Source organism: Cygnus atratus, chromosome 3 (assembly GCF_013377495.2).
Source record: "Cygnus atratus isolate AKBS03 ecotype Queensland, Australia chromosome 3, CAtr_DNAZoo_HiC_assembly, whole genome shotgun sequence".
NCBI lineage: Eukaryota > Metazoa > Chordata > Aves > Anseriformes > Anatidae > Cygnus > Cygnus atratus.
In genome coordinates, this window is record NC_066364.1 from 51,873,545 (window position 1) to 51,900,712 (window position 27,168).

General features: G+C 40.2%; 1 protein-coding gene across 1 annotated transcript in view; it reads right to left on the reverse strand.

The window, feature by feature from the left end:
• Positions 1-23,339, reverse strand: part of FRK (fyn related Src family tyrosine kinase) — a 61,110-nt gene extending 37,771 nt beyond the window's left edge. The window contains exons 1-2 of the mRNA XM_035538576.1: positions 23,277-23,339; positions 22,909-23,192 (exon numbers count right to left, since the gene is read on the reverse strand). Of these exons, the coding sequence (XP_035394469.1) occupies positions 22,909-23,192; positions 23,277-23,339 (347 nt within the window). The remainder of the gene's footprint in view (positions 1-22,908; positions 23,193-23,276) is intronic.
• Positions 23,340-27,168: the final 3,829 nt, after the last annotated feature.

A 27,168-nucleotide genomic window follows, 5' to 3' on the forward strand; every position in this document is an offset into this window, starting at 1 on the left:
AAAAAAAAAAAAAGTTAGTTCTACTTCTTCACTTTTTTTTTTCGTATAACAGGAAGATATGACAAGAACTTTTAATCTGGAAGGTGGAAGAGAGGAAAAGTAACATGGTCCAAGGGTATTGCATGCTGCACAGCCACAGGCAGAATCCCTAAAGCAGAGAAAGATAAGAAGGCAAATGCCTGCAATGCTATATCCCTGGCAGAGTTTCCAGTGTCTGGCAACATGCCTAGAAGAAGGTAAAACCCCAGTGGGAAAACAAAAAACACAAATATCCACATCCAAAAAAAGAGTACGCAAAGCAGGTTTTCTTACCTTCCATTCTGTTCACAGAATCACAGAATCATCTAGGTTGGAAGAGACCTCCAAGACCATCTAGTCCAACCTCTGACCTAACACTAACAAGACCTCCACTAAACCATATCACTAAAGGCTACATCTAAACGTCTTTTAAAGACCCCCAGGGATGGTGACTCAACCACTTCCCTGGGCAGTCCATTCCAATGCCTAACAACCCTTTTGGTAAAGAAGTTCTTCCTAATATCCAACCTAAATCTCCCCTGGCACAACTTTAACCCATTCCCTCTCGTCCTAACACTGGGAGCATGGGAGAATAGACCAATCCCCACCTTGCTACAGCCTCCTTTAAGGTACCTATAGAGAGCGATAAGGTCGCCCCTGAGCCTCCTCTTCTCCAGGCTAAACAACCCCAGCTCCCTCAGCCGCTCCTCATAAGACTTGTTCTCCAGACCCCTCACCAGCTTCGTTGCCCTTCTCTGGTCACGCTCAAGCACCTCCATGTCCTTGTAGCAAGGGGCCCAAAACTGAACACAGTACTCGAGGTGCGGCCTCACCAGAGCCGAGTACAGGGGCACAATCACTTCCCTAGCCCTGCTGGCCACACTGTTTCTTATACAAGCCAGGATGCTGTTGGCCTTCTTGGCCACCTGAACACACTGCTGGCTCATATTCAGCCGACTATCAACCAATACTCCCAGGTTCTTCTCTTCCAGGCAGCTTTCTAACCACTCATCTCCCAGCCTGTAGTGCTGCTTGGGGTTGTTGTGTCCCAGGTGCAGGACCCGGCACTTAGCCTTGTTGAACATCATACAGTTAGCCTCAGCCCATCGGTCCAGCCTATCCAGATCCTCCTGCAGAGCCTTCCTACCCTCGAGCAGATTGACACACGCACCTAACTGGGTGTCGTCTGCAAACTTACTGAGGGTGCACTCAATCTCCTCATCCAGATCATTGATAAAGGTATTAAAGAGAAGTGGCCCTAATACTGAGCCCTGGGGGACTCCACTAGTGACCAGCCTCCAACTGGATTTAACTCCATTCACCGCAACTCTTTGGGCCCAGCCATCCAGCCAGTTTTTAACCCAATGAAGCATACACCAGTCCAAGCCATGAGCAGCTAGTTTCTTGAGGAGAATGCTGTGGGAAATGGTGTCAAAAGCCTTACTGAAGTCAAGGTAGACCACACGACAGCCTTTCCCTCATCCGCTAAGCGCATCACTTTGTCATAGAAGGAGATCAGGTTCGTCAAGCAGGACCTGCCTTTCATAAACCCATGTTGACTGGGCCTGATTGCCTGATTGCCCTGCAAGTGCTGCATGATGACACTCAAGATAATCTGCTCCATGAGCTTCCCTGGGACTGAGGTTAAACCAACAGGCCCATAGTTTCCCAGGTCTACCCTCCGGCCCTTCTTGTAGATGGGCGTCACATTTGCTAGCTGCCCGTCGACTGGGACCTCCCCTGATAGCCAGGACTGCTGATAAATGATGGAAAGGGGATTGGCCAGTTCTTCCACCAGTTCTCTTAGCACCCTCAGCTGGATCCCATCCAGCCCCATCGACTTGCGTACATCCAAGTGCTGTAGCAGGTTGCCAACCATTTCCTCGCAGATTATGAGGGCCACATTCTGCTCCCCATCCCCTTCCACCATCTCAAGGTACGAGTATCCAGAGAACAACTGGTCTTGCTGCTAAAGACTGAGGCAAAGAAGGCATTAAGCACCTCAGACTTTTCCTCATCTCTTGTCACTAAGTTTCCCACCGCATCCAGTAAAGGATGGAGATTCTCCTTAGACCTCCTTTTCGTGTTTATGTATTTATAAACACATTTTCTGTTATCTTTAACAGCAGTAGCCAGATTGAGCTCCAGATGAGCTTTGGCCTTTCTAATTTTGTCCCTGCACAGCCTTACAACATCCTTGTAGTCCTCCTGAGTGGCCCGACCTCTTTTCCAAAGGTCACAAACCTTTTTTTTTTTCCTAAGCTCTAGCCACAACTCTCTGTTCAGCCAGGCTGGTCTTCTTCTGCATTATCTTGTCTTTGGGCACGTGGGGACAGATCTCTCCTGAGCCATTAAGATTTCCTTCTTGAAGAGTGTCCAGCCTTCCTGGACTCCTCTGCCCTTTTGGTTCTGGGAGAACCTCCTCCCAAGGGACTCTGCCAACCAGTGTCCTGAACAGCTCAAAGTCTGCTCTCTGGAAGTCCAAGACAGCAGTTTTACTGGTCCCCCTCCTGACTTCGCCAAGAATAGAGAACTCTACCATTTCGTGGTCACTCTGCCCAAGACAGCTCCTGACCACCAAATCTCCCACCAGTCCTTCTCTGTTTGTGAACAGAAGGTCCAGTGGGGCACCTCCCCTGGTAGGCTCACTAACCAGCTGCGTCAGGACGCTATCTTCCATGCTCTCCAGAAGCCTCCCAGCCTGCTTTCTCTGGGCTGTATTGTATATCCAGGATATGTCTGGGAAGCTGAAGTCCCCCATGAGAACAAGTGCTGGCTATTTCACAACTTCTGCCAGCTGCCTGTAGAATTCCTCATCTGTCTCCTCATCCTGGTTTGGCAGTCTATAACAGACTCCCACCAGGACGCTTGCCTTGTTGGCCTTCCCGCTGATCCTAACCCATAGGGACTCAACCTTATTATTCCCAGCCTCAAGTTCCACAACAAAACACTCTCTAATATAGAGAGCCACGCCACCACTCCTTCTGTGCTGCCTGTCCCTTCTGAAGAGCCTATAGCCAGTCATTGCAGCACTCCAGTCATGAGAGTGGTCCCACCACATTTCAGTTCCTTACCATTAAAGCAATATCTCATTCTGATCATGTCTCTGCCTTCGGTGCAATGCATTCATTTGAGGTAGAGAGAGCAGATTTGACAGAGGATCCCAACTGGGAACTACAGACTCCTTCTGTCTCCTGAAATTAACTCTATCCAACCCCCAAAACTAAGCCCAAAAAAAAAGAATTACCAGCCCAGGTGAAAAAGCTCTCTGTGGAAATGTTTTTTGGCAGCCTACCACTCCTTGACCAGCTCCTTTGCTTCCCTTACACTGGTGCTCTATGCTTGGTCTCTCTTAAATCCCTAACCCTAACACATACGCTAACCATATGCATGGTACCAGCTTTATCCAAGACCTCCTGTCATAGCCTGTATGAAGAAGACATGAAGCAATTTTTTTTGCAGCCTCAACCACATCTAGCTGAGCCTTTTCAAAGCCCCTTTACTGTCCCATTACAACTAATGCTCTAGGATCTGTCTCACCTGACTCTAATGCAAGATGTGGGCTGAGCCTTAGCCAAAGATAAACAGTCATGGGCCAGACAAAACACTTCTTAGGAGACAAGTCCTTCTGCAGACTCGACTTTTCTCAAACAGACCTGTTCAGCTTTATTCAAACTGGAGCTCTAGAGTTTGTCACTCTGCTAACCTTAAAACTAATTCAATTTTAATGCTCACCCTAGACATGGTCTGAGGCTTAGCCCAAAGACCCCCAGTCATGGGCCACCACCCTGAAAAATCTCTCAGGGGACAAGTCTTTCTGCAGCTTCAATCTCCCTTAGCAGTCACAGTCACACTGGAGTTATAGGATTAATCTCACTCCTAATCCCAACCCTAGGCATGGACTGGCCTCTGTCAAAGAGCCTCAGTCACATCAAATGAATAAGCAGTCTGGAAACAAAGATTTGGCATATTCAACCATCCTTTGGTAGCCCCTTTCCACTGTCCCACCCACACTACAGCTCTGAGATTTGCTGCACTTTTAACCCAGTTTTAGACATGGGCTGAAACCCTCAGACTCCCTCATCCATGGACTAGGTGAGAAAACTCTCAAGGGAGAATTCATTTGGCAGTCTACCCCTCCTTCAGCAGCCCCTTGCAGCCCCACTAACACTGGGGGTAACGCATCCCCCCTAACCCTAACCTGGCCCTCAAGCACAGCCTTAGGCATGGGATAGCCCTAGGTCTTATTTGAGTATTAGACAATGAACCCCAGGAATAAGCTTCAAAATACTTCTCAGAGAACATATCTTATTTATTAGGGAACGTGTCTTTCTAGAGGCTATCCCTGCCTTGAGCAGTCCCATAGCAGCCCCACTCATACTGGACCTCTGGGCTTTGTCTCTCCTACCTCTCACATTAGGCATGGGCCAAGTCCCTCTGGAGAGGGACTCCTTGGCATGGGTCAGATGAAAATGTCCTAAGGAGACAAATCTTTCTGCAGCCTTCACCTTCTTTGAATGGCCCCTGTGCCACCTCCCTCCAACTCTAGCACTTGTCTTTCCCCTAATTCTACTGCTTGCTTTTGCATTGGAGGAACCATAGCCAAAGATTCCCAACCACATCTGAGGCGAAAAATTTGTTACTGGAGAAATTTTTTGGCAGCATAACCTCCCCCTGGGCAGCCCCTTTGCAAACCCATTCAATAGCAATTCTAAGCTCATAATTAAGGACTCAGTGTGCCATCCCTATTTGAGATGTTGCTAAGATCTTCATCACCAAGCCAAACACCAAGCCATCTTCCTTAGCCTTCGTGGAAATTTCACCAGAACCTTCAATGTTCTTTGGTTAGCTGTACTGAAGACCAGAACAGAAAATGATGTGAAAGTTCAGACTACGGCACCCATTATCATTTAGGCTCATCAGAGTAAAACTTCCCACTTTTCTCTCTACTTCACCTAGATTGAACATGCACAGGACCAAAGTCAGAATCATCTCCACATCTCATATCTGACGTAGTTGAATGTGCTTTAATAACTAGCTGTGGCTGGGATAAGGTGGGATTATTTCAGTTTTTCATTCAAATCACAGGACTGGAGGTAAAATAAGGCTAAAGGCAGAGGTATGTGACATACTCTGAATTTTGTGAATGCCCAGCTAAAGGACAAAATCCAGAGGGCTGAGTCAGAAGTAAGGTATAGCCACATATAGACATTGTGACTACTACAAGAGGAATGGGGAGGAGGAAAGGGGAGAAAAGATCATTGAGGACTACATGGCAAGCTCATTCAAAATGGGTGAAGACATAACAGAAAAAATAGCAGGAAATCAGTCATGTGAAACTGATTTTCAAAAACACTAAAGATATTAAAATGGACAGCATGATCCTATCCTGGATTATCACTTCTCATTTGTCATAAATTCTTGCAACTGGAATTTACACTCTCATGTTACAGTAAATCCCATGAGAACACTAAATCCCAGGAACTGGGAAGGTTTGTTGTGGTTCCTGTGGTTCTTGTCCTGAAGTCTCCATTACAAAAGAAATGATGGTGATAAACAGGTTAGCTGGCCCCCCAGTAGGTTAACTGTATTGTGTTAATTGTATCTGTAGTGCTAAACTATGAGGAGAATGAAAGATTTTTTGAACTAAGAAGAGCAAAGAATTACTGCAATTAGAGCAAAAGCCTTGGATGAAGATAAAGAAAAACAGCTATTATATACAGTGAAAACAAATATATCTCAGTTTCTTCTGTAATGCAGAAAGTTCATACAATAGCTAAAACAAATAAAGAAAAGCTTCAGTGGTCTGTAAATTTTATATTTTAAGTGCCTCAACATCTACATTCAGAGAAAGCTGTAGCCGCAAAGTCAAGAACTCTGAAGTAAAGAGTTGGTAATATTAATATAGCTTTCCTGGCATCAATTCAGCCACTTTCAGGAAGACCCACTCTGATACCATCTTTAATTACATGGCCACATCTACTGCTTCCTACAGTGTGAATATGAGTGCTGCTCAATGAATAGTTACCCTGCTTTTTGTTTTGTCATTGCATAGATAGAGTTTATCTACTGTACATTTAGTCTCTGCTCTCAATACAAGTTATAAAATTACATGAATGGCTAATTTCCTAGAAGCCTCTATTATAGTGCTCATGATTATAATATCCGAATGCTTTACAAATATTCGTAAAGTTCTTTTTGTGGCACTTTTGTTTGTAAACTATTTTACAGTGGAGAAACAACACAGAAAGGGACTAAGGCAATAGGAGATCATCATAAATATTCTCTACTAATTTTGGACATCCAGCTTGAAAAGCCTAGGGCCTACCTTTCAGGGCATTTGGCATTGTACTATATGTAGTAGTTTATTCAGAGAACAATGTCTGTTAACTTCAGGAATTGTTTCACATAGGACAAGGAGAGATATGTGGAAAGCGAAAGAGAAAGAGAGACAGAGAGATCCTCTGGGGTCTTATTTAATTCCTTTCATCATATGACCATCCTGTGATCGCTGCCCTTACTCAGCACATGGAAACCTGAACAGGCTTGCATGTGCCACTGTTCCCTCCTGTTATCTGAGCAGGATAAACAGTGCAGCTGAGCCAGCTTTTAATCCATGCCAGGTTTGCAGTCTGTTGTGGATAAACATCAGCGCAGAAGCTGGGACAGAAGTCTACTAAGGGTACCCCCAGCGCGTTCTCTCTGTGCTGAGAAGGCTCCAAGCACTTTCTGGGCTTTCCCAGGATATCAAAAACATCTAGAGAGTGTCAAATTCTAATAACTCTGCTTGGTTACAACATATAAAGGGCAATTTTATTTTCAAAGGCTTGGTCAGTTTGCACCATAGTTTTCTTAGACAGCATGTAAGACCTTAATGTAGAGTAGAGTAGAGTAGAGTAGAGTAGAGTAAATTCAGTTGGAAGGGACCTTCAAAGATCATCGAGTCTAACTGCCTGACCGCTTCAGGGCTAACCAAAGTGGGGCATCAACCACCTCCCTAGCAGGTGCCTGTTGCAGTGTTTGTCCATCCTCATGGTACAGAAATTTTCCCTAACGCCCAGCCTGACCCTCCCCTGGTGCAGCTTTGTGTTGTTCCCTCACGTCCTGTCATCAGTGACCAGGGAGCAGAGGCCAACACCTCCCCCCCCCCCAGCTTCCCCTGCTCAGGGAGTTGCAGAGAGCAACGAGGTCGCCTCTCGGCCTCCTCTTCTCCAGAGCAGACAACCCAAATGCCCTCAGCCTCTCTTCACAGGACATGCCTTCACGCCCTGTTACTGGCTTTGTTGCCCTCCTCTGGATGCTTTCAAGGACCTTAACATCTTTTTTATATTGTGGAGCCCGGAACCACTCACAATGTGCAAGGTGAGGCTGCACCAGCACTAAATATAACAGGAGCATCACCTCTTTTGACTGGCTGGCTGTGCTGTGCTTAATGCACCTCTCAGTGCCATTTGCCCTCTGGCTGCCAGGGCATGCTGCTGGCTCACGCTGAGCCTGCTGTCACCAGCACCCCCAGTCCCTTTCTGCTGAGCTGCTCCCCAGGCACTCCTCTCCCAGCCTGTGCCTGTGTCTGGCACTACTCCAACCCAGGTGCAGAACATGCACTGACCCAGCATTTTCCTTTGCTGAACTTCATGCCATTGCTCACTGCCCAATACTTCAGCTTATGTAGATCCCTCTGCAGGGCTTCTTGTCCCTCCAGGGAGTCAACAGCACTTCCCAGTTTGGTATCATTGGCAGTATACCTGTCTCCCCTATGAAATCTCAAGCCCTTCTTCCAAAGTACATCAATGAAGGATTTCTCATACTGTTCTGAGCCATATTTTTTACTTTCAGGGAGGAAAATGATAGCCCATGCCTGGTATTAGCCCTGGAAAATTTACATCCAATCATGTAAAGCCTGGAAAACTTGCAAGCAACTAAACAAGCCCTTCTGATAGAAAATATTATGCTGTCTTAATTATAAGACTAATGAAGTAATACCATTTCCCCAAGAGCTTATATTTTAAGAAATTAGCAGACATTTCTGCAAAGATCAGAGCCTTCCAAGATATAACACAGCTAAGAAACAGATGTGCTTTACAAGTGATGAACTGCATGTATGAAGTGGAGCATGGCAGAGGGGCACTGGCTGCTTCAATCTTCCCTTTAGAGTCTACAGTGAACCCAATGATGGAGATGGAAAAAACAGAAAAATATGTAGTCTAACTAAGCCATGATGATTAAAACTTGCAAAAGATTCCTTTCATAAGTGTGTTCAAAAACGTAAGCTTTCACAGACATGGCACAAGAATCTACACACTGAAATATCCAGGATTATTCTAAGGCTTTCAGACCGACTGTGCAGAGGCTGGAAAACCTCAGGCTGTTTCAGCTTCTTTGGATGTAAAGCCCTTCTTCCTTTCTGCCTTCTACAGGCTTGCCTGGGATTGTTTTTAATACCATGTATTCCTCACTGTTATTTATTTTCAGATACTGAAGGATGCATGGTACAAAGACAAAATTTAAGAGGAAGGATATAAAACAAAGTATAAGACAATGCAGGATGGACAGGGGAAGCGGGATATTAAGAATTCAAAGCAGAAAGAACCGTACAATATCATCAAGGAGATGGAAGAAGAGAAAGGAGAAAGTCAGAGCTAACAGACAGTGATGAAGAGAAGTTAAAGACATGACAAAACTAAGGACTTCATTTCATGCCCAGGGAGTATAGCCTGCTGCTGCCTGAGCTACTGTACCTGCTAATGAAATGCTGGTTTCCAGCTTCTGCTTTTGCAGGGCACACATTTTTGGCAATGATTTCAGTCCTATTTGGGGATTCAGTTTCACAGAGAAACTCTGTGAAAGCAGAGTTTCAGTGCTCTCTAAGCAGTGTTCTCTACAGATCTTTTCCCCTTTCCTTTTCTTAACTTCATCATACCACTTGCACTTGTACTTGCCAAGAGAATACTTTACCATGCATTTTCATCGTATATTTATTGACTAGAGGTCACTGTTAAATTTACTGGTTTAATCCTTACTTCCCAAAGTACTGTCATAAACAAGATAGTCAGAATAAGACTTAAAAAAAATGTGTTGGTAACAACAGCCTTCTACAATCTATATAAGGAAATCAATTAAAATCTTATCATGCTGCAGAAAGTATCTAATTTAGACAATATTGAAATAAAAATGCATTTAAAGTGTACCTATACAGTGACACAGCTCCGTTCTGATTACTTATTTGCCATAATCATAAACTAGTGAAACTCCAAGTGAAACTAGAAATTCTGGTTTTCAGGGTGGATTACGTAAGGCAGCACGTTTAACCTTACACAACCACAATGCACTTGCTTCATATGTAAAGATCTGAGTCACGTATATCGCTTAGGTCCTTGTTGCTGAATAACTTATCAAAAGTTAAATGAAGACCATCTGCATGCACTGTATTGGACCGGATTCTCCTGAGTCTTTTCACAATGACAGCAGGTGGAGTAAGTTGTTTTTTCTTTCCACGTGGGAAAACACAGAACATATGAATAGTTCTGAAAAACTAAAGGCTCATTTCCATGTTATACAAGTGGCAGAGCTCTATTAAAACCAACAGTGCAGAATTATTTTGTATTACACAAGTATGTAGAAGTCTGCCTGTATGTGATGGTCTGTGGAGCAATGCAGTATAAGTCCCACTGTGCTTTCCACATTTTGAGATCAATGTTGTGATTTTTCTTTAATGAGCACAATGAGAAACACATGCTTTTGGAAAGTAACATATCCCATTTTGCTCTGAGCTTTTGGATAACATTTTGCTAATGTTCTTGTCAACAGATTATAGCTGATAGGTTGGCATTTTACCATAAATACTAAATTTATGGTAGACTTGAGAGATTTTCACTGGTGAGATGGCAGAATGAAAGAGGTGATAACTGAAGAGATATAGAAGGGAAAAAAAAAAAAAAGGAAATCAAATGAAGTTATACTTCTCTACTTCTATTTCTGTATATATTTTCAAAACAAAATATTATAGCTTATTTTCTTATGTGGTAAATACACTCAAATTGAATAATTTTCATATTTAAAGTTGTTTCTTCTGTTTTCAAATGGAGTTTCTATCAAAGTATATAAACATTTATTTTTAATTTTGTTGAGAAAGTATTAAGTTATCTTGAAACAAGATACAACTAAACAATACCCTATATTTTCTTCAGTTTAATTTGATACAAAATTAAAATGAAAGATTCTTTTTTTTTTTTTTTCTTAGGGGCAAAAATAAAGGTAAACAAATAAAATGAGAAACATTGCTGCTTCTTTCTTCAGGAGAAGGGAGCCATTTCCCCTTTTTCTCTTCCCATGTTGGTTTGGTTATAGATGTGAGCACTAAGACATAAGTGATACACTCATCCATGATCCAGAGCATCTTTAGTTAAAACGATGCAATTTGAACCTCATTCTGTAACATACTATAATCACTATTTTGCTGGAACATACACCATGCATAGATGCTTACTTAACATAATTTGAATAGTGTAACATGGTTACAACACAGGCAATCCTTTTGGAACTGAAAGTACATGAACTACCATCAAAAGCGGGCAGAAACTTTGCTACTATTTATTTTTAGTGAGATAGGAAATTGCAGGTTATGAACAGAAAAAAATTTTATACTTCAAGATTCAAGGGCCAGATTCACCACATTTACGTTATGTAGTACCTCTCCAAATAAATAAATAAATAAATAAATAAATAAATAAAATATCAATTTCATTACCTGCTGAAAACCTGACTGTAACATTGAACAATAGCTTACCTTATATGAGCCCATTGACCACAACACAACCCTATTAAACGTGTGAAACATCCACCTACCCAGACAGATTGACCTCATGTATGCCTGAGAGCTGAAAGGGTCCCCAGGTTGCACTAACAAATGACTGGGGAGCCCAGCTGAAGAAGCTGCAGGAGAATATTATTTGTTCATGTGAGAGAAGGGCAGCAGATGTGTCTTAAAGAAGGACCCTGGGCCCCTGAAGTCTGTTGTGTCTAAGAAATAGCTTTGTTTTGCGTTACTCCACTGTTTTTATTGGTTATAATAAGCTATGCCCTAAAGAAAAGGCCTGTCAGAGCTTTAGGGACTTTTACAGTAAGACACTGCGTGGGATTGTTTGGATAAGGTAATGTTCAACAGTGAGCGAGTGTGGTAAAATCCACCACAGAGATTGGCATTTCCTCTTACAGTACAGAACAAATTTATTGTCTTGTAAACATAAATAAAAAGATTAGTCAGGCATTAGTCTACAAGAGTCCATGACACATTGGGTTTACACCTTTTCAGTAAGTACTGCAATAGGGCATAACTGCATTGCCGCGTGATTCTGTTAAAAGAGATTACGCATAGTATTATGTTGATTTTTCATTTCTTGATAATAACAGTTGATTGTGTTCAACAACACATTGTTGAATTTGCCCTGAGACTGACGTAGGGAGCAAACCAAAACAGAGACTGGAGCATGGTGCTCATGCCTCACATGGGAGAGCCCACAGGAAAGGCAGGTTCTTTCTCGGGGCAGCAGAAAATGGAGGGATCCAGAATATATTTCAAAGTCTGTGGATCAGGCATGTGCTCCAGGTTTCCCCGTGTTTTCATAGTTGATGGACCCCAGCAACCCTGCCAAAGGCTCTGTGGTGAACCCTGTCTGTTCGTTAGTTATATACCTACAAGCGTCCTTCTGGTTGGGGCCTGCAGCTTTGCACAGCAGCTTCTCTCCCCAGTCCTTGGCATGCCTCACCAGGGCCAGCGTGCTCAGGTGAATGGCACACTCAGGTGACATCCCCCAAATGCAGGCTGACCAGAGAGGGGAGAGGCCGTGCCCCCTCTCTGCCCCACATCTGAGTCCATTCAAATTTCCGAAGTGAACACCACCACACTCACACCCTCCATGCTGATAGCACTGCCCCTTTTTCCCCAAGGTTCCCACTGGGAAGGGTGCCACTTGGGGAAAGGTGCAGATGTATCAAAAAAAAACGTGGTGGCTCTGAAACAGAGCCTTCAAGACAACAAACCATCACATCGTTGGGTCAATGATGGCTGGGAAGCAACTATTTCTCCTGTAGGGATAGTATTGCAAGGCCAAGTCCATGGGCTCTGCAAATCAGCATAGCTCACCCAATTCTAGCTTCATTGTACAATAGGAGCAAAAGATAATAAAATAGCAATCAAATCACAGCCTGATAGAATTAATTTGAGTTAATCTCCATAAATAAATCTCATCCAGAGATTATTCACTATTGAGTAATTCATTTCAACAGTTCCACACATTGTTCGGAATATTGTTCATCTGCATCTAATCTGCTCTGAAGTGCTTCTATATGTGAAAATAAATTGAAGATGAAAGTGATATATTACTTTTTTGCTGTGTTTTAATTATGTAAATCATTGGTATTTCTTCAATTTAAGTGTCTAAAGTCAATTAGTGTATCACAGTTTGTTCCCAATGGTGGTTTTGTACCTGGGTAAGGACTTCATTGCATTTAAAACTTGTTTGAAAACACTTGTCTTTGTAGTAAATGAAAGGCTACCATCAGCTTTAATGGGAAGCGCTTTGGGCCTTTTTGTGTGAAATATAGCCATTCAATCACCTTAATAAAAAAAAATAAAAATAAAAATAAAAAATAAAATGTGTTCCTTAGGCCCTATTTCGGCTGCATAGAGTTTTCAAAAGAGTATTGTAAAATCTTGCATCAATGCTAGTATCTCTACACATTTGTTAACATATACCTGAACAAAAGTACTGATCTACTGTTAAAATGTACTTTAAAAGTAGCAAGAGCTCTACTATTCATAACATCTGGTGAACAAAATTGAAACCTTGAGGTAGCCTTAATGTTAACATGGTGCAAAGTGCACTACTAACATCAATTGATTTAACATTAAGGGAAGCTCAAAAGTACAAGAAATTTTTCAATCATGTGTTCACTTAAACCATTACAGCTTCCAAAAGCACTGAATTGATTTTCTTGAGAAAATCATTCCTGAAAAATTATTTTCTTCTTTTACAAGGAAATTCACTTTGGCTCAGAAGTAATATAGAAGCCCTCAGGAACAAAAAGCCCCACATGGCTGTACAGGATGCTAGTGTTTAAGATCTTTCCACTGCTTTTTGTGAAGAGCTCTCTTGGCACAGGCACATACTTCCTCAGCCTATTGCCAGAAGCAGACTTGTCTGAGCAGACTTGTGCCCTCTCTCAGGTCACCTTTCACTGGAGAATGACCTCCACTGTCTCACTCTGTCTCCAGGGGTAATCAGAAAAGGATTGTGCTGCCAGGAACCCTAAAATGACCACAAGCCAAGGGATATAAAATCACAGAATGGTTTGGGTTAGAAGGGACCTTAAAGATCATCTGGTTTCAATGGTCATCCTGGTCACCTTCCATTAGACCAAATTGCTCAAAGTCCCATCCAACTTGACCTTGATTACATTGAGGGAGGGGGCATCCACAACTCCTCTGAGCAACCTGTTCCAGTATCTAACTTCACAGTAAAGAATTTCTTCCTTATATCTAACTTAAATCTATTCTCTTTTACTTTAAAAACATTACCCTAACATAGTGTCTCTTTCACATCGTCACAAATTTCTTAACAAAGCAGTCTCCCAGATTTTAGGGTAACCTTTTCAGGATGACAGATGGGTAGGGTGACACACTAAAGACACCTTTGACTTCCAGAAGTAAGGCTAGCACATCTGTGAAAATGTGTGCACTATCATCACAAGACCCACACATACAGCTTATTTTGTAAGAGATCACAGCACCATGTCAGAAAGGTAGAAAATCTAACTGATTCATCTGTGTTAGAGACTGAGAATACATACACACTTCTAAACTTTTGGAAATCTGTTGGAGTTTGGGAAAAGCATAAAATAAAAGGAACATAGTCAAGGCTCTTTTTTTTGGAGTAAGGGTAAAGGAGGCTGTTAGGGAAGTTAGGGATAGCTGCCTCCGCCCTCAGCACTAGTCCATGGATGCACCTGCTGCTTTCCTATTTGCAGGTTCAACCAGTAGCAAAGTTGAGCACACATCCCAGACACATATACACACGGGGGGCATGGACATATGCAGAGGACACAGACATGGCCAGCCACTCAGATGGCCACAGACAGGGTGCTGCCTTCAATAGCCTCCCGGACCCCAGGTTTGCACCTCAACAACTGCAAAGTCTCAGTTTGCCCTCAGTTTCTTGATAGCCCATCAATTGGTGTGACTGACCAGGTTTGTTTCTGGCTGAGTCGTTGTTAATACGAATTGGTCGTTTTTTATGTTGTTGTTGTCTCCCTCCATTTCCTTGTCATCCCAATTTGGCAAGGTGCTCAGTCAAATAATCTTACAGAAAAAAAATAAACATTCCCGCACACTATATATCTTTATCAATCATTGCTGCTGACGAGATTTGTCATCACCACCTCCCTTATCAGGTGTGAGTCAGACTTGTATCTGTGTGTTCTTTATGGCTCCTTTGATCAGATACCCTTAGAGGAGCAGAGACACTCCTGCACACCTTCAGAGAGGCTTCCACTAACTCAAATGATAAGTAGTTTCAAAAGGAAGAATGAGTTTTGTGAGTTCTCATCAGTTCTGAAACTTGGTATATATTAATTACCAAATGTAAGATTCAGATTTTTTTTTCCTCTTCTTTTGTGGTCCATTTTGAAAAGGTGTGCCACAAAATTTCTTGTGTTACAAATAAAGAAAAATATTATTTATTTTTCAGGATACTAGCAATATATCTGCTTTAATGAGAGAAAGCTAAGGGAAAATGCTTACCAACGTTATTGCAGATAAACCTATAACGTAAGAGATTATAGAGTAAGCTGCAAAGAAATAATGAAAACGTCAATTAGTGCAATCCCATCTGAAACCATCCCTTAATTAATTCGCTGCTCCGTTTTTCCAGTTTTTATTAAGATTAGCATACCAGCATGGATAAATGGAATGTATTTTTATCTAGTTTAAGTGATAAATAAAAGCTATGGGTTCATCATCAATATTTCATATGATCTTCTGAAGAAACTATTTCCAGATAAATTCAAAGCATGTTTGGAGAACTGAAAATTGCAAAGATGTCAATTTCCATTCTAATTTCCTGTTACTTTTATGGCTTTCCTAATGCAGTTTTGAGGTGCAAACCTGAATGTAATCGTTAGCTTCTTAACTAAGGATTTTAATCACTTTTTTTTCTGAGTTCTAATACAAGAAGTGTCCTCAAATATGCTCCATATAATGCTATTTGGAAAACACCGAATATTATTTTATCTCTTACATGTAGCAGTAAATATGTGATAATATTTTGTCTTTTTAAAATATGACCTAATATACTATGTTACTTCTTTGCTATTTGTATTTTGCTTGCATGACTTGGAATCATAGAATAAGTTGTATAATGAAACACAGAATGGTTTGGGTTGGAAGGGACCTTGAAGATCATCTAGTTCCGCCCCCCCTGCCATGGACAGGAATGCCACCCGTGAGACTTGAAAAGGAACAAAATATTTTATTATGGGAAAACATATGAAACATAAGCAATCATATTTTTTTTTATTAATCCGTTTTAAAGAAAATTGAGAGGTAAATTGTGTATTGTCTAACTTAGGCTATGGGAAGGCTGCATCTTTATTGTAACATTTGCAAAAAACACCACTGCTAAAGGATTTTGTTAGAAGATACCATCTATAAGATAATAACAGGATACATTCTGGTCTTACTTCTGCACCTTCAGTAGGATCTGAAATGAATTTAGCAGTAAATTGCTCACAGTTAAATAACTCACATCTGCAGCCCAGGTTGACTTGGGTGTTATGATAGATGGGAACAGGCAAGCGTGGCCTGGAAAGGAATAGGCAGGTGAATCTCGCAGGGACTGTGACAGCACTGCTATTTCTTTTTGTGCCTAATTAATTTTGAGTGTGGCTTGGTGTTTTTTGTTGTTGGTTTTTTCAGTCACTCCTGACTGAACAATCAACAGTTGGGAAAAAAAAAAAAAGAGCTAAACCATTGTTTAGGAACGTAAAACTTTCTGCAGAGATGAGAAGGGTTTTTTGTTTGGTTGATTGGTTTTGGAGTTTTGCTTTTTTTTTTTTTTTTTTTTTTTCTATAGCTTAGTCTTTGTCTCCAAACAGAAATAAAGAATTGTGCAGTGTCAACACCTATGCTTTTGCTAAACAGACTTGACAATAGTTCTGTAATTAGACATGGCAGTGATGTACCCTCTAACATTGCTTATACAACAGTTCCAGTCTCTGGTGAAGTACAAAGGAAACATATCACAGAAAGTGGACAGGCCTGTGCACTTTTCATAAAATCCTTTCTGAAACAGAGTAACTGGGCTAGAAGGGCCATTGGTTTGACCTCGTAGGGTATTTTGTATGTTTTGTGACTTAATCTTTTCATTACAGTTATGTTCCTACACACACAAGAAAAATCCTCAAAGTCTTCTATAACCAACAGTGCTTTTCACTTGCTACAAAATAATTCTTCACAGAGATACCTGACCTAGTTTGTTTAAATCCAGCACAGCTTTAGGACTTCTTAGCCTGGCTGAGCTGCTGGTTACTATTCTTCTCTTCTAAACCTGTTCAGAGATGACTGAGCTCTGCATGGGTCTGTATTGTGCTATGCAGAGAGCCATCAAAGACAGCTATTGCAGAAATAGTAACTATTGTACAATACCTGGCCAATGTTTCTGCCAACATCGCTCCCAAACAACTAATCTAGGTTAGCACACACAACCCATATTTCTACTGAATCTGAAGAAAAAACTTCAGACAGGACCGTTAAGTTATTCTGACCAGAATGTTGTCTTCGTTTTTCAAAGATGTGCCATAAAGGCCATTTCAGTTTCATGGTGTCATAAAAAAAAATCTAACTGCCCATGTCTGAAGTCTCTAAGGATATTGTTTCTGGTTGTGACATCATTCATTGTCAAATCTTTCACTACATGGTAATGGAAACTACTGCATAGAAATTATCATATATAACTTACATACTGATTCCATATAAAGTTGAGAAAGGAAAGAATTTCTTCATTTCTCAGAGTTTGAATAAATAATGTTATATATCTAGAAAACCACATTGCCAGGTGACCTAAATTAGACAAGTTTGCATAAAGTGCTCATCTGTGATGCCAGAATTCCTTCCACCTTTCTGAGCAGCAATACACATTTTCTAGATTATACATGGACATGTAAATACTGCTGGCACTTAACAAAGTCTGACATTTTGCATAGTTCTGTAAACCATCTCCTTCACTTTATCACTGCATATTTAAGAAATGAGCAGAGCTGAAGAAAATGTTTGGGATGTGCTTGAAGATAATATGGCAATGTTGAGACAAGACTAATGAAGTTAATTAAGTAAATTTAGGGTCTTGTTTTAGCATTCAATAATTTAAATTCAAGAAAGGCATTCAAAAACACTCATGGCAGTTCAAAAGTCTGGCTAGGTACTTCAGATGCCATGAACAGAAGGTGAAAGAATGTGATCAAACGCATGACCTGGCTTTGCACCACACACCCTCCCTGTATCACCCAGCTATTTTACATGGTCTTAAAAGTATCAGGCTTATAAACTGTCCGTATGTGTGCACACACAAAAGTTCGTGCTGTAAGTATATTCAAGCACATATATAAAGTAAATAAAAAAATCCTCCATCTCTTTCAGTTATGAGTTCATATACAGCCTTTTCAGTGATTTACAGTAAATATATATATTGGCAATAAAGAATCCTTTTCTACCAAAATTGGTTAAAAATAGCTTTCATATGTAATGCGACAGGTTCCAGGAACATGAGAAATATAAACCATCCATGCTAGCTAATGAACGGTTATTACAAGCCCATTTCAGTACAAGGGTTACTGTTGGTTCTGGTGGTGTCCTCAAGAGTTTGTGCTGTAATACAGAAAGAAATTACCAGAGTGGGAGAGCACTGAAACCACAGTGGATCAAATTCAGATTTCTGAGGTATTCAGCAGAATTTAAGGTTTCACTTTTGAAAGAGCTGCTAGCCATTGTGGCTCTAAATACCACTTTGCAAAATGACCCACATGAACAAAAGGAACCCCATAAGCCTGAATGTTCAGACAGTCTGAAACAGGTTGACACAGTGAACAATTTCTTACTCATGTATAGTAACTCAGACTCAGTCAATGCATGAAATAGTTAAAGCTGAGTCAGGCCACAGAAAGGAAGGAACTATGGAGACTGACAAAACAATCTGCAAGTCATTTCTGCTTTCAAAGAGTTGTACAGAAAGCTCATTATGGAATTGACTGGTGAGATTTTGTTGATTAGGTCTGGGACTTGGTTTCCAGCAGCTGGGAAACACCTACCCCAGAAACCTCTCTGAAATAAAGAACGTTTCTGAAACTAGTAAAAGTTACAAGTAATTGCAGTGCTCTTGTTTGTCCTAATCAGCTAGGAGTTTGTGTGGATTTACTTCCCTCAGCACAGCAGTACTGTGTCAATAATGTTGGGAGGAACATATGAAATGAACTTGACTTTCGATAAAGAGCCAACAGGTCCACCAGGATGGCAGACGAGAGCCCCCTCTAAGTACGCTCTACCCTTCCTCTAGAAAAGAATTCATGTCGCTCCAACAGTTTTGTTTTCTTTTTTAATCATTATTTTTGCTTCATTAAAATTTACTGTCCAGCTGGCCATATTTGTTGTCCATAACAATTTGCACTATGTTGCTTTCTTGTTTAGTTAAAACAAGTGGCAATAATAAGGGCAGGTGAATGTGTTACTATGGTTCCTGTTTATAGCACAGAATAGCAGGCACAGAGCGAGCACAGAGAATGTAAGGTCACACTCCTTGCCAAGGAAATTTATATATTTATTCCTATTTTGGTGTTGGTCAAATTGTTCTTTCTGATCATGCTCTGCTAAAAATGCAAGGCAAATCATATGACTGTACCTCCGGCTGCATTTTTCACTTCCCTTGTGCTAAATATTATGTGCCTAGACCCAGGAAAAAAGAAAAAGCATTTCCAAATCATTGGATGCACCAGATGTGACCTCACTCAAATTTGCTTAAAAAAGAAAAAATGGTTTGGATTGTTATTTTGCCTGCTATCTATGATACAGAGAGAAGAAAAGAACTAAGCATTCTTATAAATGCTAATTTATCATCAGCATAGCCTGAATCTGCCTTTTTTTCAGACCATATACGGAGCACTGCAGGTGCTAGAAAAAAATCAGTAATGAGAGGAAAGCAACACAGTAAGGAAATCTCATTTTTATCACTTCTGCTTGAATATTCTGATAGCCAAGAATACATGAAAATTCTCTTTGTTATAAGCAGTATCAATTTTTTTTTTTTTTTTTTTGTTTTTTTTTTTTTTTACAAGGCTGGAGATACTGTATTTTCTTTCTTTCAGTTATTAATCCATCTTACCAGCACTACCTCAGTTATACTATATGGAGTTCAAGAAACCTCCAGGAAGAAAAGCTTATTTAAACGAGGACAAGAAAGCAAAGTTCCTCACTTTTCTGTCTTATTTTATTTCATTTTCCTTCTTACCAAGGAAAATTTCAAAAAAAAAGCCTTTCTCCCTGAAAAAAAAACACAGATACTTCAGCAAAGAGACAAAACAGTCTGCTGTGGCACTTGCAGGGAATAAATAATCACTCAGCATTATCTCGTGCCAGGATGGACAATACAGAACCGGACGGACTTACCAATCCCTAACTGGCTCTACTATACAGACCATGTCAAAATGTTGATTAGAAAGGATTATATATATTTTGTTGTTAATAATCTTGATGGCTACAGGCAAAACTAAAATGATTAGCAAGCAAAATTCAACAGTTCTGCATGTAGCTTTCAAACATATATTGGCTAAACTTCCATAGTGACCCTGTCTTCTCTAAGATATTACATAATTTATAGAATATTTCATGTCCTTATATCCCTTTATTTAAGTGAATTTATGGGGTATCCATGCATGCATTGAGAATCAATGTTTTTTTGAAAGTTTATTTACAAGCATGCTGAAATCAGCTGTTAAAGAATATGGCCAGTTTGTTTTATTTCCAAGTCTTACTAAGACTCGTGTGATGAATTGAAGATTGGAAAAATTATAATAGTAGCTTTTTAAAGAACCTTTGTTTTATAAGCTAGTTTCAGATGCTAAAGGCCTTTTAAGGACTTCCCCTTCTTGAGCTCTAGGTGTGATGAAGACACACCACTAAATGAATGCTTGTTATTGTCTGACAATGGGTGTCTTTGCCTAGCTTTCTTACGGATATTAGTTGACAAATTCGAGACTCAAAAACAGCAAAAAAAAATCACTAATTTCACAAATTTCTATACGTGCATGAGACAGTGACCCACGCATTTGCATAATCATGAAATCTGTTTCCTGGAACAGGTTTGCCAGTTTGTCTTGATCTAATAAGTTGGAAATACTTTCTAGAAATAAACTAAAACATCTATTCTCTCTGCAGACATACAGGAGCTAGATGGTGCTAGAGAATGTACATTTATATGCGACACAGATTGCAAGTCTTCCATTCTTTATCAGTTCTGTGCAGGAAACATGAAGTACTGGTAAAATAGATGGAAAGATACAATAAAAACTTTTCGAATTTCCACAAATATGTACGTTATGGCCATAAGCAATTGGCCAACACCAAAGGAGAGAGTTAATTAAAATCAAAATGGAAAGATGAAAGAAGTTAAATTTAAATTTCAGGCGGAGAATGTGATTAAAAAATTGAATTTTAATTAAAGAGACGATATAATAATTTTTTCATCTTCCTTCTTTTACTTTAGGGAAAGCAAGTGTTATCTCTTTAAAACACCATCACTACTGCTGCTCTCATTGTTTCAGTAGGATAATAGAGGTGTGAAATGTATAGGGTGGGTGAAATGGAAGTCTTGGAGGAAACTGTAGCAAGAAATATTCCAACCAGATACAAGAGGAAAAATCATCACCGTCAGATTGAAAAGCTTGACTGTAAATAGCCCTAAGCAGACTGGTCAAAATTTGTTTTTGCCTTGAGTTGGGGCAACTGGTTCAAATGTCCTTCTGAGGCCTTTTCCAACATGAGTTTTTTTATGACTATAGAAAAGGGTGTCTGTGTGACCTGACAAGGAGCAGATTTGTACTCTTTTCATTGAAGGTCACTAAGGCCAACGGACTAGGAAGGAAATTTGAGAAAAGATGGCATATTTATCCAGAAAATTATGAAATTAAAAACTTGTCAAACATTTTGGAGGAATGACTTCATCTGAGAGCTGTAAGAGCTCTCCATGTCCACTGTTCTACAAATCTGGGGGAAATAACAATTTAAAACAAACAAACAAAAATTTTGCCAAAAATAAAAAATTAGTCATGATTAATAAAGGGAGAAAGTTATTTAAAAAAAAAAGAGTATAAGGAAATACATTTCATTCTATTACAAGAAAAAAAAAAACATGCTGAAATGCACTTTATCAAAGTTAACTACACAACTGATGCTGAATATATAGAAAGATAAGAGGAAGCTTAAGAGCTGAGACTTGATTTTGTAACTGAGAAAAATTACTTACAAAGTATTAATAGCAAGCAGCAATCTTAGAGGACTTGTAATAAGACTACTTCTTGAAAGAGAGCAAAGGCCAAGATGATTTGAATTAGAATCTATCACCGTTTCTCTTGCGTTCAGAAAATGTTTTTCCTGCAGATTAATTTCTGCAACTGGAAGAATTCTTTTGAACACAACCATTGAAAATGTTGTTTGCCTGAATACAGAAATAGCAACAGGTGGTCAGATTCTGGAAATTAAGGTCTTCAGGTTAAAGAGGAATCTCATAGTTGCCCTATGTTAGATATCTTACAGCTGATAAAAGACTGGTATAACCATATCTGAGCCGGTGTTCTTAGCCCTGGGCAGTACAGTGGGCAGATCATATTGGAGATGTTTCAGATCCAGATGAGATTTAACTGAAAAGCTGCAATATCATTCCTCTAAAATCAAAATGAATTCACAGACTACCACCATTTATGCTGTCTCTTTCCACACTGATAATTTTTGCCAAGACACACTTCAGGAACAGCAGTCAGTGTTATTTCAGCAGAATATGCTGCCTATGATTGAAGCACAAAAAAGTAACTCTGCATCCTGGCCTGACACAGACCCTAATCATCCTCACTAGGGATCCGAGTAACTGATTTTATGTGATGTCTGCTCCAATTCTGAATGGTAAACAAGATCAGACATGTTTTGAAGGGGCAGAAGAACATGACCTGCATAGTTAAACTCTGTGAAACTAAGAAATTCAGTCTGTTCCTTTGCTATATCCACACCTATGCCTTTTGCACTACTTTAGTTAAATTTGTACTGAGTAGTGATTTGCTTACAGAGGAGAAAAAAAAATAGAGAAAACCACAATAAATCTTATCTGATAGAGACTAGCCCATCATCTGTAACAAAATTTGAAAGTGTAAAGGTAGCTTCCTGGACTCTAATTGACAACTCTGCAACTGGTTAGGCTGAAGGCTATTTGGGGTTGGAGTGATACCTTCTTACAATCTGGAAAGCATCTGACCCACGATAATTGTTATATGAATAACAATAACGAACCACCACAGTGATAACCAGCCTGATATTGCCAGATGCTTCTTCAGCAGATCATGAGGGTATATCAGAGAGGGAAATTATTTAAACCACTACAGAACTCTCAACACTCTGCCTTTCATAACTGATTTTCTTTCACCTTTTCCTCATGCACACTGACTAGCAGTATCGCTGGTAGGACCGCTGGAGGTTCACTGTTGAGGTTACTACCCAGTGAGAAGCACTGACATAACTGCCTGCTCCAAACCTACTTAGCCCAACAGAAAAGGGACGGTTGCGCACGTTATGGGGCTACTCACGGCTCAGCTTCGATGCTCTGGTCAGCAGCTATGTAGTTGGCAGGGATGTAGCCCTGGAGCTTGCGGCCAGGAGAGACTGACCCTGGTGGCAGGAGGAGCCTAGCGTACCACCAGCCCTCGTGGGATGCATCCAGCACTGCAAGCTTTTCCCCGGCTTGAAAGCTCAAGTCTTCCTCTGTGCGAGCCTCATAGCTGAAGAGTGCCACAAAGTTACAAATGTTCACCAGATCCTGGCCAGGCAGCGGAGGTAAGGGCTTGCTTTTTTTCTCACTCTCTTTGGCTTCCTCCCTTGTCTGGTTGTCAGTGTATATCACAGCAAGGTTGGGAAAAGTTTGGCCGATTTTGTCTTCCTTTTCATCTTCCTTCACTGAGAATAAGCAAGGGATACAGGGTTTCAAACAGGTGAAGTACTTCCGACAAATGTTTCCCATCCTGTTTCCTTGTGCCTTGCTCTGCTTCGTCTCTTCTTTCGCTTTTCCCAGTTGCAATACCCTTAGACCAACTTTTGCCCCATCAGTATTTCAGAGCTTTGCAGGATTTCTTTCCTTCTTCCTCCTTTGGCACAAAATCAAACAGCTCTTGGCACAGCTGGAAGCTCCTCTCTGAGCCCCACTGAGAGTTCATTCCAGGCGGCTCCTGATTCAGGAGTGAAACCTGAGTATCCAAGTGCGAGAGCAGATGTGGAGGGAATTTTTCACTTCCTCCTCGGAACAGGAAAGCAGCACAGAAACTGCCTCTGGGCTGAACTCTTGGGATAGCAGGAGAGAGTGAGTCCTCCTCTCCAGTAGCAAAAAAAAAAAAAAAAAAAAATTCAGGAAACCTAATCCGGAGCAGGGGGAGTATTCTCAGTTCTTACTGCTCAGGGTGGGGTTTTCTCATCTCAAACTGTCATATGATTAGCAGTGAACCTTGGTAAAATTTATCTTGGCAATGATTAACTGAGCTGACCTGCCTGTTTCCTCAGCCTCCGACGTGAACAGCCTGATTATTTCTTTTTGTTTCCTGGTCTGCATGGGCTTCTGTTCACAGGGGAAGCCTCTGTCTGCCCAGAGCCAGCAGACGCCCTCACCTGGAGCACACCTGCTGCTTCTGCACTCTTACACACCCACTGTGTTTTTGTTTTTTTTGTTTGTGTTTTTTTTTTTTTTTTAAGCTGCATTTAGCACTTCTTACAAGAAAGAAAGAAAATACTTCAGTCCTTATTCTGCATTTTAAGGAAATAAAGTCTCTTGCCAAGGAATTGCTCTAGGTGGTTGGTTAATTATACCAACAAAGTATAAAATTATTATTTTTTTTCCAGCCAGAGAGCAATCCAATGGAAACTAATCTAGCCACTATGTTCCCTTTTCCAAAGCACCCATAAACTGGTATGCAGACAGAGCATAGGAGTCTGGATACTGCTGAGGCAAAGCAGCATGGGGAGCCGTCTGCCACATCCCAGCACTGCAGCCCTAGCTTTATAACAGCTGGAAATCACCAGCCTCAGGGACACGTAATGCTAAGCATGAGCAGGAAGCACAGGAGATAGCCTGGCTGTACCACACGGTGGCATTTCAGTAACAGGCAGCTGTTACAGATAAGAGGTCAAACAAAACCCACTCATGGATGCAAAACTTCCGGGTGATAAAGAAACTGGCTCCCATTAATTTTAATTTTTTCTGGGGGGGGAGCGTGTGAGTAGGGGTGTCAGGAATAAATGATATCTTCCTAAACCATTCACACATGTGTATCAGCTCCATTTAGAGTTCCTGATTTCTGTTGCTTTAAAATAATAATAATAATAATAATAATAATAATAATAATAATAACAACACACAAACCAAAACCAATTTTTTCACTATGTCTCTCAGCCTGTCCTTTTAATGATGAGACCAGTGGCACAGGCAGAAGTTGAGCGATGCAGTGGGGACTGCTGGATGACTGAAAGAAGTCTCCACTGAAAGCTTATCAGGTGCATCTGCATTGAAGAGGGATGGGGAACTGCTTTCTCACTCCTCTTCCATAATGGTGCAAAGGAAACTGAATAAAGAAGAAAGGACCATACATATTAAGTGATCACTAAACCTAGTAATCTGTAGTGAACTCTTTGGGCCTGATAAAAAAAAAAAAAAAAAAAAAAAAAAAAAAGGCATATTAGTTTTGCAAATTATGAAAATTGTATTTAGTTATGAAGTATGACAGGATACGATTTTTCCCCACAGCAAGTATTAATCACTACCCAGATCAATAAGAACACAGATATCCGAGAGATATTTACTTTCCTTAAGTCTGATGGACAATAACCAAAGATAGGAAAGGCGTGTGTTGAAAAAAAAAACTATCTTCATTAGTCTTGTTTCAAGAATTATCTAAATTTAGAGAGGCCAGGGAATAACAGAAAAGATGTATTAAATCATCTGTTTCTTCAGTTAGCATCTTTGACAGATTTTCCTGTAATGTTTCATGGTTCTGACAACATGGGCATTAATCTGGCAAAGATTTGCACACACATTTACTGGGCAGAACAGTTTCATCATTACGATGGATATACCTACATGTACAGAAACAATCTCATGCACTGCTCTTTTCACGATCAATACAGTCAAGTACTGGATACACACACATTAGAAATCTCATTGTGTTCACCAAGATCACTTATATAAATATATATAACCATGGAAGAATGGGGCTTAAACCTACAAACGTTTGTGTGTATATATATGTATATATCTTATCTCAAATAATCACTGGCATTAAATTAATCTTCTCTCCCAATTTATGGCCCTTTACAAGACCAAGAAGACTTTTGCTGAAAGAGATCACTAACTGTAAATCAGATTACTTTCTTCCCAACCAACTCTTCAGGTTCTATTTATGAAATGGGTAGTCTCTTATAAATCGCCACGGGATTCATTAATCAGAATCAAACCCCCAGAAAGAGAGAGTGAGAGAGAGAATAATGGGGCTTCTGAGAACTGCTGACCCAGCCTCAGAGCTGCGTGGGGCAGGGCTGTGCTTCACTACCTACATATGGGCTGAGCTTTGGTGGCCACACTGGAGCGCTGGCTGTGCAAATGCCTTTGTTCGCACCCTCACGACTTTATTGAGGATTCTCTGCATTTCTGAAAATAAAGCAATACTTTTCATGCTTTAGAGACTATATATCACAGGTGAGAAAAAAATGTATATATAATAAAAATGTTCTTGCTGGTTTTACTGAAAAAAGTAAAATCTGAAAAATCCCATAATCCTAATTTTCATGGTCACAGTTTGGAACAGGAGGATAATCATGTATATTCAGCAGCTTTTCAATATAAACTATTGCCTAAGTCCTTCGCACTGGTATTACATATAGTTTAACAGAATAATCTTTGCAGCACCTATTTCTGGGTATAATTTATTTCTTTTGCTTTGCATACCACTATATTTTCTTTTTTGCAAAAGAAGGCCAAACAGATCTGTATTGCTTACTGGTTCTCTGTATATTTACTTAATTTATTTTGGAAGCTGACTGTCAAGACAAAAATTGTCTAAATAAATAAGCTACTGGCTGTAAAGTGACTGTGAAAGACTTAATGAGATATGTTGATGAATTTTATTAGCAGAAATGCTTTGAGAAGGACACAAGAGTCTCACCTCATTCTTATAACCAACAATAACTACAGAGAAAGATGAATATATTATGACCAGAGATGGAACATTTACAGTTTGGATACCAAAATTTAGAATTTTGGTCCCCATATTAATATAAAAAATAATATTACAAGTAGTTTCTTGAAATATGCAACACCTTAAAACAAAGATGGATCGTTTACAATCTGTGTATGACAGGATCACATAAACTTCAATCAAGCAGTACATTTCCCCATCAAACTATATAACTCCCTATTAATGTTAAAGAAGATTTCCTTGTTCTCTAAAGAAAAAAGTCCACACTAATGCTGTAAGTTTGAGGATGACAGATATCTGGAGTTACTTTTTTATATTCTGTAAGTTGCTCACAAAGCCCCATGTAAGTGAGACTCTTGCAAGGAATCTCACCCTTGAATAAAAGATTCATTTGCAGTCCTCCAAATCCATTAAATCAAATTCTAATTAACTTAAGTCAATACTCTTTAGGCCTTGTTTATTCTGCATAACAGTCATGATTAAACACTGTAGTGAAACATATTTCTCTTAGTCGCCTGAATGGCCAGAAAAATAATGTGCTAATATGATAAGTTTTAGTAAGCCTAGTGCAAACCTAACCTGAACCACATTAATGGAAGTGCTCTTGGAACA